Raw genomic sequence first — 14158 nt, 5'->3', positions numbered from 1 at the left:
CATCTACTTCAGTAGCACTTGATTGTGATGAGACATCACAGGGTGGTATCCAATGTTGATCATTCTTGGATTAGACCCCTGAAATCAGTGGACATCAGAAACTTAAATCTATTTATTTCTGAGTATGATATTTTTGTATATGGTGATGGGGATCAGGAACATTTCCAGTGCTTTATTCTTTTGCAGAAGTGTTTCCCTTTCATAAATTCATGAGTAACAATGAATGGATGCTATTTGCGAATACCATATCAGTTGGCATTTTCAGAGTTTTGATCTTTATTTAATACTAACTATAAGTAACATAACCATGCTAAATAAAATCACTCTGCAGGGCAGGAATAGGGAATCCATGGCCTCTGTATGTTTTGGATTACAGCTTCCATAATCCCTGACCATTGGCCATGCTGGCTGGAGCTGATGTGAGTTGGAGTCTAAAAATCACTGGAGGCCACAGGTTCTCCATTCTTGCTCCAGGGCCCCAGAATTTTTCCAGTGTGAATTACCCTAGACAAATTACTCTAATTTGCATCGGAAAATTGTCTAATTCAATTTTTTCTGGAAAACCCACATTGGTGGTTGGATATCACCTACAGTATGGTTATAGGTTATATCTTGACATGTGTGGAGTTAAATGAACAGACATAGTATGTGTCAGTGGGAAGCATATTTAAATGCATTTTTTCTTACTCTGGGGAGGAGGAAAAACCTTCTTGAATGTAGCTTTTCCTTAAACTATCCACATGATCTCCTTTTTTCCCCCCCTAGCTAAACCATAATATAAAAAATGTGGTTGTGCGACCAAGTAGAGGGAAACTGTGTTGCTTGATGATAACACTAAAAGATTCTAGTTTTCTGACTGTGGATAAAATACCACCCAAAGATGCAGATGAAATGAAGCTGTATCTGGAGGCTGTTCAAAACAGGGTTCATGCAGGTTAGTGTTAACCATAGATTTTTTTTCTTTGTTGTTGGTGGTGGGGAGAGCTGGTAATAATACTCAGAATAAAAGCAGTGATTCTACAGTAAGAAGAGAAAATATGTTACTAAAACTTGTAGACAAACTTAATTTTTTTCCCTTTCAGCTGTAAAATCCTCCCAAGGGTCAGGCAGTTTTGGATGTGTTCTGGGCAATAGAACCACACAGAAGGATTCTAACAGGCAATTCTCATACATTGAAAACCAGGTATTTTAAACCATTTCCTTCACTTCCTTTCCCTATGCTCGTTTGCTCTTATCTGTGTACAATAAACATTATGGTACAGCAGTTCGGAGTATTACAGTGATGTGTCCTCAAGCCTTAATTCAAACAGAAGGAAGGAGTAGTGCTATGTTATTAGGCGATCCCCCTCATTTTGGGTTAGAGGACAGTGCTATGTATGTCTCACAAATCAGCTGTGGGGGGATGTGTTTGATCTCTAGGGCTCCATTGTTAATTTAAACTGGCCAAGGGTCAGTCCCCCAAATAAATATTCACATATTCATGTTTACACATGCTCCTCCAGATGGCAATAATGGAATGGAGCAGAAGAGAAGCCTCTGTTCTTTCTTCCTGCAGGTAGACAAGCAGCTTGGGAAACTCCTACCCTCAGAAGCAGATATTCCTCTTTGGAATAAATTGCTTTAGGGAAGTACTCACCAGCAGGGAATTGGATTCTATTGGGACTAATATAGTAGGATCACAGAGCCAACCTTAACCCTCAGGCCTGCTAACAGCTTCTGATCTGAGGCCCTTATACTACCATGTTATACCCTTAGGAAATTTTCTTGAGGCAGGTCTTCTGCATGCGTGATGTTACAAATTTTACCCTAGGTTATACAGCCTTTATTTTGCTTATTTATAACATTTTTACTGTGCTCTTCAGCCAAAAAGGCTCCAAGAGCAACTTACAGACCAGTAATTTAAAAAAATACAGACTCTGCTTTTGAGTTAGTAGAGACTGCCGATCTATGAAGGGATATAGTTAGGCCTTTGAAGAGCAGTTCTACAGATTTAGGTTTAGATTAATCATCACTATGGATTTATTTTAGTACAAATCTGTTTTAGCCGAGAAGCATAGGCAAAATGAGCATATTAAAGGTAAATTAGAAAGCAAAGTTGTGAGGTGGGTACAAGTTAACCAGAACTGACCAAACAGTTACAGGTGAAACATAACTCTGTTCAAGGACTAAGTGACTAGGCAACAATTTTATTATAGATTTGTTTACTTAAGTTCTTTCGTGGAGTGGGAGGACATCTTGTGAAGGGTTGCTCCACCCAATGGTCTCCAGATGCAGGGCTTAATTGAATTTCCTTCTCCACTTTGAGATGAGGTCCTGTCCAATTCTTGTCTTGTCTTGATCAAAAGTTCAGGGTACTTTGGCTGAAATGCCCCACTACGTTCTAGAGGATCTGCACCATACCATGGCACAAGAGTCAAGTCTGTAGGTCTGCCCTCTGTTCATTCAGGTTTGTCAAAAAGAAAAAAAAGTTAAGCTGCTTTTGATTTCTCTGTAATAGTGAGTGGGGAGGCATGACACTTGGGTTTTTTCCAAATCAGGATTTGGACTTTAGGCCAAATTGGATAGCCTCCCAATTAGTTCAGACTAAATTGGTCTCTTTTTTGAAGTGCCATATCATGGTCTGAACTGAGTCTTGTGGTCTGTGCACACCACTGGTATTCATGTGATGATGCTGGCTTTTCTGACCTGACCCACATCTGTATCAAGGTGTTGGTCTAAATACTCTTAAAAATGCAAGCCACAGCACATAGTAACATTTGGGACCCATGTAAGTGTGTACCCTCTTACACCATTCTCATCTGAAAGGCTTCCTTAGGGGGACAACTGCTCTTCATCCTCTGGCCATTCATTGCGGCTGTCATGGAAACTTCAGACTATTGTGGGGATCCAGAACAAGCCTCATCATTAAATTAAATTCCATTAAATTTCCCTTAAAGTGTTTTTCTGTTGTCAGTGACATCGAACTTGTCAAGGATTATCAATACCTTGGTGCAACATCAACCAAAATGGAGACAGTAGTCAAGAAATCAGAAGAAGGTTAGGACTGAGGAGGGCAGCTATGAGAGAACTAGAAAAGATCGTCAGATGCAAAGATATGTCACTGAACACCAAAGTCAGGATCATTCAGACCATAGTATTCCCGATCTCTGTGTATGGATGTGGAAGTTGGACAGTGAAAAAACTGGATAAGAGAAAAATCAACTCATTTGAAATGTGGTGTTGAAGGAGAGCTTTGCAGATACCATAGATCACAAAAAAGACAAATAATTGGGTGTTAGAACAAATTAAACCAGAACTATCACTAGAAGCTAAAATGATGAAACTGAGGTTATCCTACATTGGATACATCATGAGAAGACATGATTCACTAGAAAAGACAATAATGCTGGGGAAAACAGCAGGGAGTAGAAAAAGAGGAAGGCCAAACGAGATGGATTGATTCCATAAAGGAAGCCACAGACCTGCTGTTGGAGGTCACTGATTCATAGGGTCGCCATAAGTTGTAATCGACTTGAAGGCACATAACACACACACATGTGTCTTTCACAAGGACCAGGTGGTGCCTCAAACTGATTTGTCACTCAGAGGTTAATTCTGTCTTCCACTGAACACACTAACTTTGCGTCCTGTTCTTCTTCCCCAAGTAGCTGCACCCAAGGGAGGTTAGATAGTCCTCTCTAGATGTCCCTTGGGTTCTGCACAGCTATCTTAAGAGAACTTCTTTGATATTCAAAGTCTCCCTTTGTGGTATTTCATCTATTCAGGGAAAGGAGGCTTCTCAGTCCTCCTTGAGTAGGTGGATCCATCATCATTGCCTATCAGTTCTTACTCCTCCCAATCCCAGAAGGTACCTTATCTTGCTCAATGTGAGGAGCAGTCATTTTCAGTGGCCTTTGACACAAATGCTTCCCTATGGGACATCAGCAAAACTGCTGCCTGGGTATTGGTGTCTCCTTTTATAACTACACAGTGAATATATTTGGTCTCTGCTAATGCAGGTGTTAGTCTTGTTCAAGAGCAGCTGTCTCACATGGGGTGGAGAAGCATTACTATTGTCTTGGCTCTCAACCAGAAAAGCAGACTCAGGACTCGGAGACTGGGTTTTTTTGCATAAAGCTTTATTCCAGGAATCAAAATAGGAATCTAGCATCTCATGCCAGGCCTAAACCAGAATTCAAACAGGAACAGACATAACTAGACTTTGGAAGCAACAACAGATGAGATGTTGCAACTGAGAATCACAAGCTTTCTAGGACTTATATATCAATGAGAGGTGGCGTCTACACATTACGGGTTAATTTAAGCACCTTCTTGTAAGGCAAGAGCTTGATTCTAGGAGCAAAAAGAAAACTGCTCGATTAACAACATCTCTCTTCCAGCCAGCGTCCTTGACCGAAGTGTTATCGCTTGCTCTGACAAAACTCCCTGAAAAAACTCCCTGTCTAAGTGTGGGGGCTTTCCTTGACAGAAACACTAATAGGCTTTCTGACCATGAAACAGCCCGAGGTTTTTGGAAGCATTTTCTCCAGGATTACCCCAACCCCTTTCCAAATGTCTGTAACCCACTCATTTCCCCAATCCTGCCAAGAGGTCTCCATGGGACCCATGACAACTATTGTGCATCCCTGCAACAAGATGTCTTCTCACTCCAAGGGAAAGAGCACATTGGACATACCGTGTGTGTTCCTTCTCCTTGGAAACTGAAGGACATCCGTTCCCCACCAATTTCAGAAAGGTTTCTGCTACACACAAAAAGCGTGACTCCCTCTGGTTCAGGTCGGTGTCTTGTTCGCCTTAGTGCCAGGAAATAATGTCCCTTTTCCTGAATTTTCAGAACACTGTAGAATGCCACATTGGACATATTTGGAAAAGTTGTTCTTTCTACATTTAGCATCTAACTGGGAGCAGGCCCCCTCTCCCAAAAAAGTGGAGATAGAAAGTTCAGTTAATCTTTGCCTGTGGAGACTGATGGGTGGAGTAACTCTTATAGGATGACCTCCCATCTCCAAGGAGAAGGAACACTCACGGCAAGTTCAATGTTCCATTTCAGGCCACGGTTCTTAAAGAATATATATTGCTTCTGACTGTATAGCACTTGTAGTCTGTCGATGAAATAAAGACAAAGTACTTAGAGGATAATTGGGACCAAATCTAAATACAGCCTTTGTATCTTAACTGGATTTGAACGGTAAGAAGTTTTCCAGAGGCACTTGAGAAAACATAGTTTGATCCTTGTTTTGTTTGTTTGTTTACAAAGTAGGCATTTTATTAACAAATTAACAAGAGAGTACAGATGAAGGGAGAGGGACAACCAATTTTCTGGATTGAAGCAATTGCTTTTTTCACATTTTAAGATCTTGTTCTTCAAACACACATGCTAGTTATTCTACTATTTTTTCTGCATTACATTTACAGTATGCAAGCCCGCCAGAAAGGTGATATGAGGTGTTTATATATAATCAGGTACCTGGTGAGCACATGGAAAGTACGCAGGTCATCTAGTAAGCTCGCAATCCATTGGGATCCTGTACATGAACCAGTGGCTTCAGTGAGGCCTGTGATCATGACAGGTTAAAATATGGCTGCTGCAATAACTAAAATCATGGCAGCTGTTTAGAGGCCCTATGTGGTTCCTATGGATATAATCTGTATGTAGTCTTTGCTGGGTTACCAGCCTACCGGCTGGCCTGCTAATAACAGATATGCCACTGTCTCTGTGAAATGGGTCCATGATTTGAAATACAGTATGTTGTACTGACTTCAATGTTCCCTTTTTGAATTTTATAGACTCCTTCAAAAAAAGGGATTTTAGAAAATAAAGATGAAACTCTACTTCATAAGATGCTGGGCAGCCCAGGCAGGGCATCAATTAAGAATTCTTCAGTAACTGGAATGTCTGGCAACAAGGTTAACATTTCAAGTACTTCTGCTGCTTCAACACCTCACAGAACAGGATTGTTGGAAAACCGGTATGAAAAGAAACTTTTAAGACTGTGCCTTCCATGTGAATGCATTAAAATATGAATGGCTTTGAGCATTGTATTGGTAAGCTGCTTTTCCAGTCATTATTAATGCTGTCTTGAAAGTGTCCCAAAAGCTTTCACTAAGCTAGCTGAAAGGCAGTTAACTATTTTTGCCTTTTACAATAAGGCATTCAAAAGTGAGACTATTTGGAGATTGTGAAAACATGTTAAGTGACTTGGGCTCACCTGGTTTCCTTGTGGTCTTAAGGAATTTTCCCCCCTAACAAAACAGTGAAAGAAGGAAAAGGACGCCAGCTACCTCAGAGATGAATGAAGATTACCCGAAAGAGAATGATTCATCAACGTACGTTGTTGCAGTTCTTTAAATTTTTCAGATTTGTTTGTTTCTTGCCCCTTCCCCGTATTGATTTTGTTCAGATCTCCTTTCCTATTACATCAGTATAACATGACGTCTTGCAAAAATGCAGTGCTAGTATACTTTAAAATTGTAAGGATTCAGAAATATAGCATGTTTTATGTATTTAGTTTGATATGCTAGTTAAAACTGAACGTAAGAGTTGCACTTTGGTATCATCTGAATGAGTGACTATAAACTGATGGCCTTATATTAAAGCACAAGGCTAGTTTATGCAGCAGATGTATGTAGTAATGTCATTGTTAACCTGATGTATAGCTGGGGCTGCCATTGGGCTCAGTGGCACCCTTGAGGACTTCCCTGGTGCCCACAAGGCCTCTGCACTCCCCCCGCCTACTTGCTGCTCCTTTCTTCAAGGGTGGTTACCTTTACTTCCACTTGCAAAGTACATAGAGCTGAAGAAAAAAGTTAGAAGAGGAATAACTTTCCCGCTTTCAGTTTCAGATCTATGTGCTTTTCAAGACTCAGATGAGCGCCTGAACAGCTGAACAGAAAGTGCAGAATAAAGAGAGTGATTGGGGAGACTGAAGGGAGGGAAACAGTGACTGAGGGGAGGCAGAATATGTCTTTGAATACCAGTTGTGGAGATTAGAAGTAGGGAGAGTGCTATTTCATTCGGGTTCATATCCACTGTGAGAACAGCAGGATAGACTAGATGGGTCTTTGTTTTGATCCAGTAGGGCTATTCCTATGTTCTTATGTTCTAGGCAGGGAGGAGAGAGTGGGATGCCTCAGGAAGCAGAGAAAGAGAATGGACTGTCAAAGAGAAGTAATGCACACAAACACAAATCGGATCCAGTAAAATGCATCCTCTTGGAATTGTTTATGATGTTTTCATGAATCCCCCATGGACTACCAAACCACAGTCATGGTGCTGCCATGATGTAAAAACATAAATCAGAGGCACGGATCCTTACAAATCCTCATAATTTTTTTAGGAATCCCCTTAAAACCACCATCACATCACATGTGTCCACAGATGAGTTCTGTGCTTGTTGTCCTCCTATGTAAAATCTATAAAGTCTGTGCTTTGTGGTGCTGGCAAGCACAGGATCTGTGTGGGTTTTTTTAACTGCAGTTATCCAGTGTAAGCTGCAGTTTGATCCTTTTTTTTTTGTTAAATCATGCAAATTCAAGAACATCTGTTTTAGTTCTACTAGACCTGACTTTTACCCAGACTCCATGGAAAAGCAAAAGAGTGAGTTTGTATGCATGTGTGTTTTCTCTCTGTTTTCTGTTTGCTGGCGGGGGGAGAGTCCATAGCTCTCTCAGAACTCCAAATGTGCACACCACCCCAAAAAGGCTGGTGATGCTTGAATAGTGTGTTGGAAGTGTTTAGATAGCCCGTAAGAGTAATAAATAAATGTAAGCCTAGGGAATTGATGTACAGTATTGCTTTACACATAACTTTAAATAAAAGTTATATGGATTTATCTGCAGCAATAACAAAGCTATGACTGATCCAGCACGGAAATTCTTATACAGCAGCAGGGAAAAGCAGATGAACTTGAAACAGACTGAAGAGAACAGGGCATCAGGTAAACAAAATGATACTGTTTTCAGTGACTAACTAGTCAAACTATAAACACTGATTGTATTCTGAAAAGTGATCTTTTAACATTCTCTTTATAATGAAATTATCTTGGTTCTCACTTGAGAAACGTTGAAAGGTAAAACATTAAAATGTGAACTGTATCGTATAGAGAATAGTTGAGAGTAAGGAGGGTCAAACATGAACTTTATCTTGAGAATGGTTTAAATAAAGGGTTTGGAGGAGAAGAGTGTTATATTACATACCCAGCTGTAAATTGGTCTGCAAGTTTTTGTTTTTTAGTTTGCTGCTGATTTTTGTTATGATTCCACCTTGGTCAATAAATTGCTGCCCCCAAGAGGTGGTAACTGAGTCAGACATTGTGCACTTACATCAGAGCTTGGAAAAGTTACTTTTTTGAACTACAACTCCCATCAGCCCAATCCAGTGGTCATGCTGGCTGGGGCTGATGGGAGTTGTAGTTCAAAAAAGGTAACTTTTCCAAGCTCTGACTTACATGGAAATTTAGGAGGTAGCATTTTCAATTTTCAATTTCTTGTGATGAATGGTGAGCTGTGTATCTTCAGTATAAAACAAGGCCAAAGTTAACTGTCTGTGTGTAATTATAATACTCAGTAGATACTTTCTGTGTGTAATTATAATAGTAGATACTTGCTAGAAACTATAAGTTGGAGGGCATGTTTCTGTTTTTGCTCCAAATCTGAAGTTTCCAGATTAGCAAAACAACCCTAATCATTTATAACAGGGGTGAGAAATGTTTGACCCTCCAGATGTTACTGAACTACCATCATCTCTGGCCATAGGCCATGATTGCTGTGGCTGATGGGAGTTGTAATTCAGCAATATCTGGAGGGCCAAAGGTTCTCCATCCCTGGTCTACATGGTACTGCCATGTATAATGTAAAACCTCCTACGTCCTGTCTAAGAAGATTTTAAAAGCCTTTCCGTGTAATATATTTACAGAAGCACCCATTTATTTTGCATAAAACTAAGTTTCCCTGGAGTAAGTGACAAGGTTCAGTGATGCAAGATGTAACTTAGCAAATCTCATTGTTGTAGCCAAGGCAGAGGGTTTTGAGAAGTGATAAGAGGACAAAAGACAAGAGGACAAAAGATTCCCAGGGTTCATATTCTGTTGAGAAATATCTGTATTTTGCCAAGCAGATACATCCGTTGTTGTATTTTGTAGTTAAAATTAATCATGTTTACATTGTATGTTGCATCTCCTTTGAAGTAGTAAACATTACACACCGTTATATAGTTACCCTACTAAAGCAATGTTTACAGAAGTTTATTTCTCTTCCCTTCCCAGGGGTTTTGCCTTTACAGTCCTCTTCATTTTATGGTAGCAGATCATCTTCAAAGGATTATTCAGCTGGCAATTCTAATCTGGACAGGTAGGTACAGGATGCCTTAGCTATTTTTTTTTCTGAAATGCTTGCTAATTGGAGCACTGCATTCATCTAATGGTGGGAGCACATTTATCTTGGAAAGCAACTTCTTATGTTACTCTATCACAGGTCTAATGTGTTGAATCAGACTTCTGCTAAAAGAAGCTTGGGGTTTGGCTCTCAGCCAGCCCCTCTCTCTGTTAAAAAAATGAGATCAAATCAGGATTACATGGGATGGAACAAACCACGAGCCCCTCTTTCCACTCATCCACAACAGCAACTGCAAGGGTAAGATTTTCTGTTTTCAGTATGTGTGCATGTGCTTGGTGTTCACAGGCTGTGTATGCTCAGTTAAACATTGATTACATAGAAACAGATCCAAAAACCTTTTTTGTAGCTAGTTGTTGTTCCAGTACCCTTTCTCTATTTCTTCATTTTTAAACACTATGTTTGCTCTTCATGTTTGTTCTGTACATCTAACATTATGTTATAATCCCTCTGAGCAGGGGCTGCCTCTTAGCTGTTCTATATAGAATTCTGTTAAAGCAAAATAAGTATTTAACAATTGCTTTGTGGATTGTTAAGGCAGTTATATATATGTTCTAATCTCATGCCCTGATATGCAGTTAAGGTTTTAAATATATTTCCATCTTTCTAAGTCTTTCCCTCTTCCATTTCCTTTTTCGCCTCTTGGTCTGCAAATTAAACATTGTATTCAGGATTGCCCATCAGTGTTCTAGAAGAATTCCATGGTAATAAGGAACCTCAATGTCTTGCAGATCCATTAGTTTCCCCCTCTTCTCCATTCCATGCATGGTTTTAAGAGGTGTTCAGAATATTTTAAAAAATATTTTACTACTGTCGTGCCAGCTTGCCAGCCTTATTCTGGCCTGTAGTTAAAATGGCTGAACACCAAAGCCTTGTGGGGATTTTTTCCCCTTGACATCTTTTTTGTTAACCTGCTAGCAAGCAGATAAACATGGTTCCCCCCATCACTGTGACATGGTGATTTTACAACACAGCTGTATCAGCTTACAGTTAGCTTTGCACCTTCTTATCAGCAGAAGGGGCCTGGTTCTGTCAAGGCCGTAAAACTCCTTGAGTTTGTTATGGGAAACCAAGAGGAGGCGCCAGATGCTGTGGGAACATAGTTTTTTCATCCTTTTGATGAAAATGTCAATTGGTTAATTGTCTCCAGCTGGGTGGAAGATTTCTTCCATAAGAAGGAGCTCAGAACTTTGGGTTTTTGTGTCCCACTTCAGAGCACCACCTTGTCTCTTTGGTGATGTTCTGTTGTGGCTCCATTTCCATCCTGACTCACAGTTCCCTGAGGGGAGACGGCTATCCAGCTAGAGATCCTATGGTCTGTAAGTATAGCTTAGGCCAGAAAGCTTTATTTTGATTTGTGCCAAAAATCTATTTTGCTGTTTTTCTTACCAAACGTTGCCCTGTTTGGGGTGTATGGTAACAGGATTCAATTTGCTGCTAAAACTTACTTTTGTGCACCTCTTTGTTATTTGTAATATTTTTATGCTTTTCTTATTTTTCTTTTCAATAAACTTTAATTACTTTAACCAATGTGTGTTCATTCCATTGAGAGGGGTCAGTTCCTAAATTCAGTCATTGCCATTCGACTACAACTACTGTGTAACAAAGGAACGTTTTACCTGAGACTTTAGAAGGGGCAAGGAGTATATTTAGACTCTTGCCCTGAGAAGCTCTGGTGTTTAACTGGCCTCTGGAGTTCCCTTCGCCCCAGAGTAGCTAACCAGTCTGAAGGGTGGTGGCAGTTACTACCTTGCAGGGTTGGTGTGAGCGTGCACAACCTTGGCAAACCAGGATTTGCTGGGATCAATTGCCCAAGGCTGGGGATTGACTCCTGGGACAGTGAGAGCAGACGGGGAAGGTTTCCCCGCTTTCACTACAACTACGTTTGAAGAAAATTAGCAACATAGTTTGTCATGAGCCTCTTCTGAGTAGCTTGAATTGACAGCCGAGTGTATCTTAAAGGGATTGCCAACCTTTTGCCTATTGTAAGTGTAGCTTATAATAGGGGTTGCCGACCATTTTTGGACCAGAGAGCACATTTCGAATGTTGAGAGTGCTGAGGGTGCCAGTCAGAAAATGGCTGCCATGGGGGGCATGGCATAACACAACATGGGGGGGATGGCGTAACACAAAATCAGAGATAGTACAGTCATTGCTGCTTCTCTTCCCACCACCTTCCCCTGACAACCTCATGTTTGCTATGCAAAGTCATCTATGTCCTGCTCATCCTGATTGTGAAGATACAGCTCTTAAAGGCACAAGAACCCTGTTTTTACCCCAGTGCCAATTCTAAATGAAAGCCTGGGCTGCCATCCTGTACCCACTTACCTGGCAGTAAGCCCTATTTAACACAAAGGACTTACTACTTAAGTAGACATGTGTATTATTGTACTGTATGTTTAACAGTGTATTCTTAATGAGTGCCTTGCCATCAGCTCCTGAACAGCAGGAAACATGCCTCTTTGCAAAGTTTTCATATTTTGCATTTGCCATTTGGGGAGGGAATTTTTTAACATCCACCTGCATTTATTGTGTAGTAGTATTTACTGAAAATAACTTGTATTGAGTACCTGATCTCAGATAAACTCAGCACAGGAAATATGCATCCTGGTTGCTAGGTAAAAAGGAAGAGCAAACTATGGAGATTCCAAGGACTACTAAAAATAAGATAGAAGCAGGAAAAATACATTAAAGGGGAGAGGAAGACAGAAGCTCTTCAGGACTACAGGAATTCCTGTGGCTTGGTATCCAAATAACTCACTTATCAATCACAGTTCTAACTTCACTAATTGGCTAAAAACACTGACAAGGGGGAACAGCCAGGCTGGCTCATTTCACGGAAATTGCTTAGAAGGGTACCTGAACATTAAAGAACTTCCTTTCTAGGAGAGTTAAAGACTTGCTTTGTTTTATTTCTGTTTTTTTTTTTAAAAAGAAAACAGTCTTGGCTACCTACTGGGGAGGCACCATTGAAGTCCTTTACGGGTGCCATGCACCCACAAGCAATGAGTTGGCGACTCCTGTTTACAAGGTTATGCTTATGAACCTTCTAGTTACAGCTCTGCTACTTAGCAAGCCTAAGTAGAGCCTGGAGCCTGATTGGCTCTTGCTCTATAAATCAGCATTATTGAAAGGTCTGCTTTGAAATGTTTCCTCACTCTGTTGTCCAATATATGCTGTGGTTGTTGTTCATTGCAAACTCCCAGCAGACAAACTCCTCTAATTAGTAGGGAACAGAGTGTATACACATGTGCATACACACTGTACCCAGCATAACACATCTGTGTTGGAAATGTTGGACTACGACCTGGAGATGAGGGTTCAAATCCCCACACAGCCATGAAGCTGACTGGGTGACCTTGGGCCAGTCTCTGTCTCCAGCCTCAGAAGAAGGCAATGGTAAACCCCCTCTGAATACCGCTTACCATGAAAACCCTAAGTCGGAACCGACTTGAAGGCAGTTCATTTCATTTTTTCAACGTTGTAATCTTGTTCTTCACAGGTTTACAAACTTGGGAAATACCTGTTACATGAATGCTATTTTACAGTCTCTGTTTTCAATTCAGTCATTTGCTAATGATCTTCTGAAACAAAATATTCCATGGAGAAAAGTTCCATTCAATGCACTTGTCAGGTGAGCACAAGCTTTGTGGTTTAAGTGAACATTTTCTCCTGGCTACAGGCTCAAAAGAAGCATTCAGATTTGGCATGCTATTTGTAATTGTTTTAAGGTATATTTTTATTATATTCCTGTGTTTTCTAATGTTCCAGCTTTTATTACTACAGTTCCTCATTTACTGAGCCTCTGTCATTTCCTCTTCCTTTGCTATGGTAATAAATAAATTTACAGATTGTATTGCGAAAGGCTTTGCAAGCACAGTAAATGAATACTTAGAAAAACAGTTATATGGAGGGGGCATACTAAAGTTTGAATGATATATTCCTGTAAAATTAGTGTCTTGAGCCTTTTTACACGGCTCATGCAGTATTCTACCAATAAGCATAATGTAGTTTATGGGAATTGATTTTTAAATACACATAATGTGGTAGGAGGGAGTGTGAATTACTCATTTCTAAGGGTATTTGTGCTGTTGAAATCATGCTGTGGTAACTTTGCAGATATTTTTAGCATTAACTTTGCAGATATTTTTAGCATTAAACAATGCTAACTTGCTTTTTGACATATAAATGCCACTGCATTTAATTGGTCTAGGCGCTTTACCCATCTGCTTGCTAAAAAAGATGTTTGTAGCCCTGAAGTAAAGAAGGAATTACTAAAGAAGGTGAAAAATGCGATTTCAGCGACTGCAGAGAGATTCTCTGGTTACATGCAAAATGTAAGTATTACACCTTCTGGCAGCAACCGTCAGCCCAGAATTTAAACATTTTAATGGGTGGTGTGACCAACTGTTATAATACCTGTGCAAGACCAGTTGCATAAAAGTGTTCAGAGCAGTTCTGGGCAGATCAGGAAACTTGGAGCTAGTGGTATGTGATGAACTGTTAGATGACTATTAACAAGCAGTGGCAGATAGTACAAAGACAACAGGGCTTCTGATATATTTTTCAGTGATCACATCGTGAATCTTATTTGTTGTACATTGGACATGTGTGTGTTTTACTGTTCACAGAAGGAAAACATGTTTTCCAAAATCTTATTTCTGTCCCTTAATTTTGATGATTTTAGAAACAACAAAAGCTGAAAGATCCATTCTCCTGTCATTATTTTGGCTGTAGTTCTCTTCTTTTCTTCCCTACCCCAGCCCTT

The 14158-nt window shown here is 40.1% G+C and overlaps 1 protein-coding gene across 3 annotated transcripts in view; it reads left to right on the top strand.

Annotated features, from left to right (window-relative positions):
• Window positions 1–14158, top strand: part of USP37 (ubiquitin specific peptidase 37) — a 51997-nt gene that overhangs the window by 4883 nt on the left and 32956 nt on the right. For all 3 annotated transcript variants that reach the window (XM_061609289.1, XM_061609288.1, XM_061609287.1), the window contains exons 3-11: window positions 766–934; window positions 1083–1183; window positions 5788–5969; window positions 6256–6327; window positions 7840–7937; window positions 9264–9348; window positions 9472–9630; window positions 12893–13024; window positions 13604–13727. In XM_061609289.1, coding sequence (XP_061465273.1) covers window positions 766–934; window positions 1083–1183; window positions 5788–5969; window positions 6256–6327; window positions 7840–7937; window positions 9264–9348; window positions 9472–9630; window positions 12893–13024; window positions 13604–13727 — 1122 coding nt within the window. The remainder of the gene's footprint in view (window positions 1–765; window positions 935–1082; window positions 1184–5787; window positions 5970–6255; window positions 6328–7839; window positions 7938–9263; window positions 9349–9471; window positions 9631–12892; window positions 13025–13603; window positions 13728–14158) is intronic.

Source organism: Rhineura floridana, chromosome 2 (assembly GCF_030035675.1).
Source record: "Rhineura floridana isolate rRhiFlo1 chromosome 2, rRhiFlo1.hap2, whole genome shotgun sequence".
Lineage (NCBI taxonomy): Eukaryota > Metazoa > Chordata > Lepidosauria > Squamata > Rhineuridae > Rhineura > Rhineura floridana.
The sequence above is the reverse complement of the archived record's forward strand: the minus strand, read 5'-3'. Positions and strand labels throughout refer to the sequence as shown.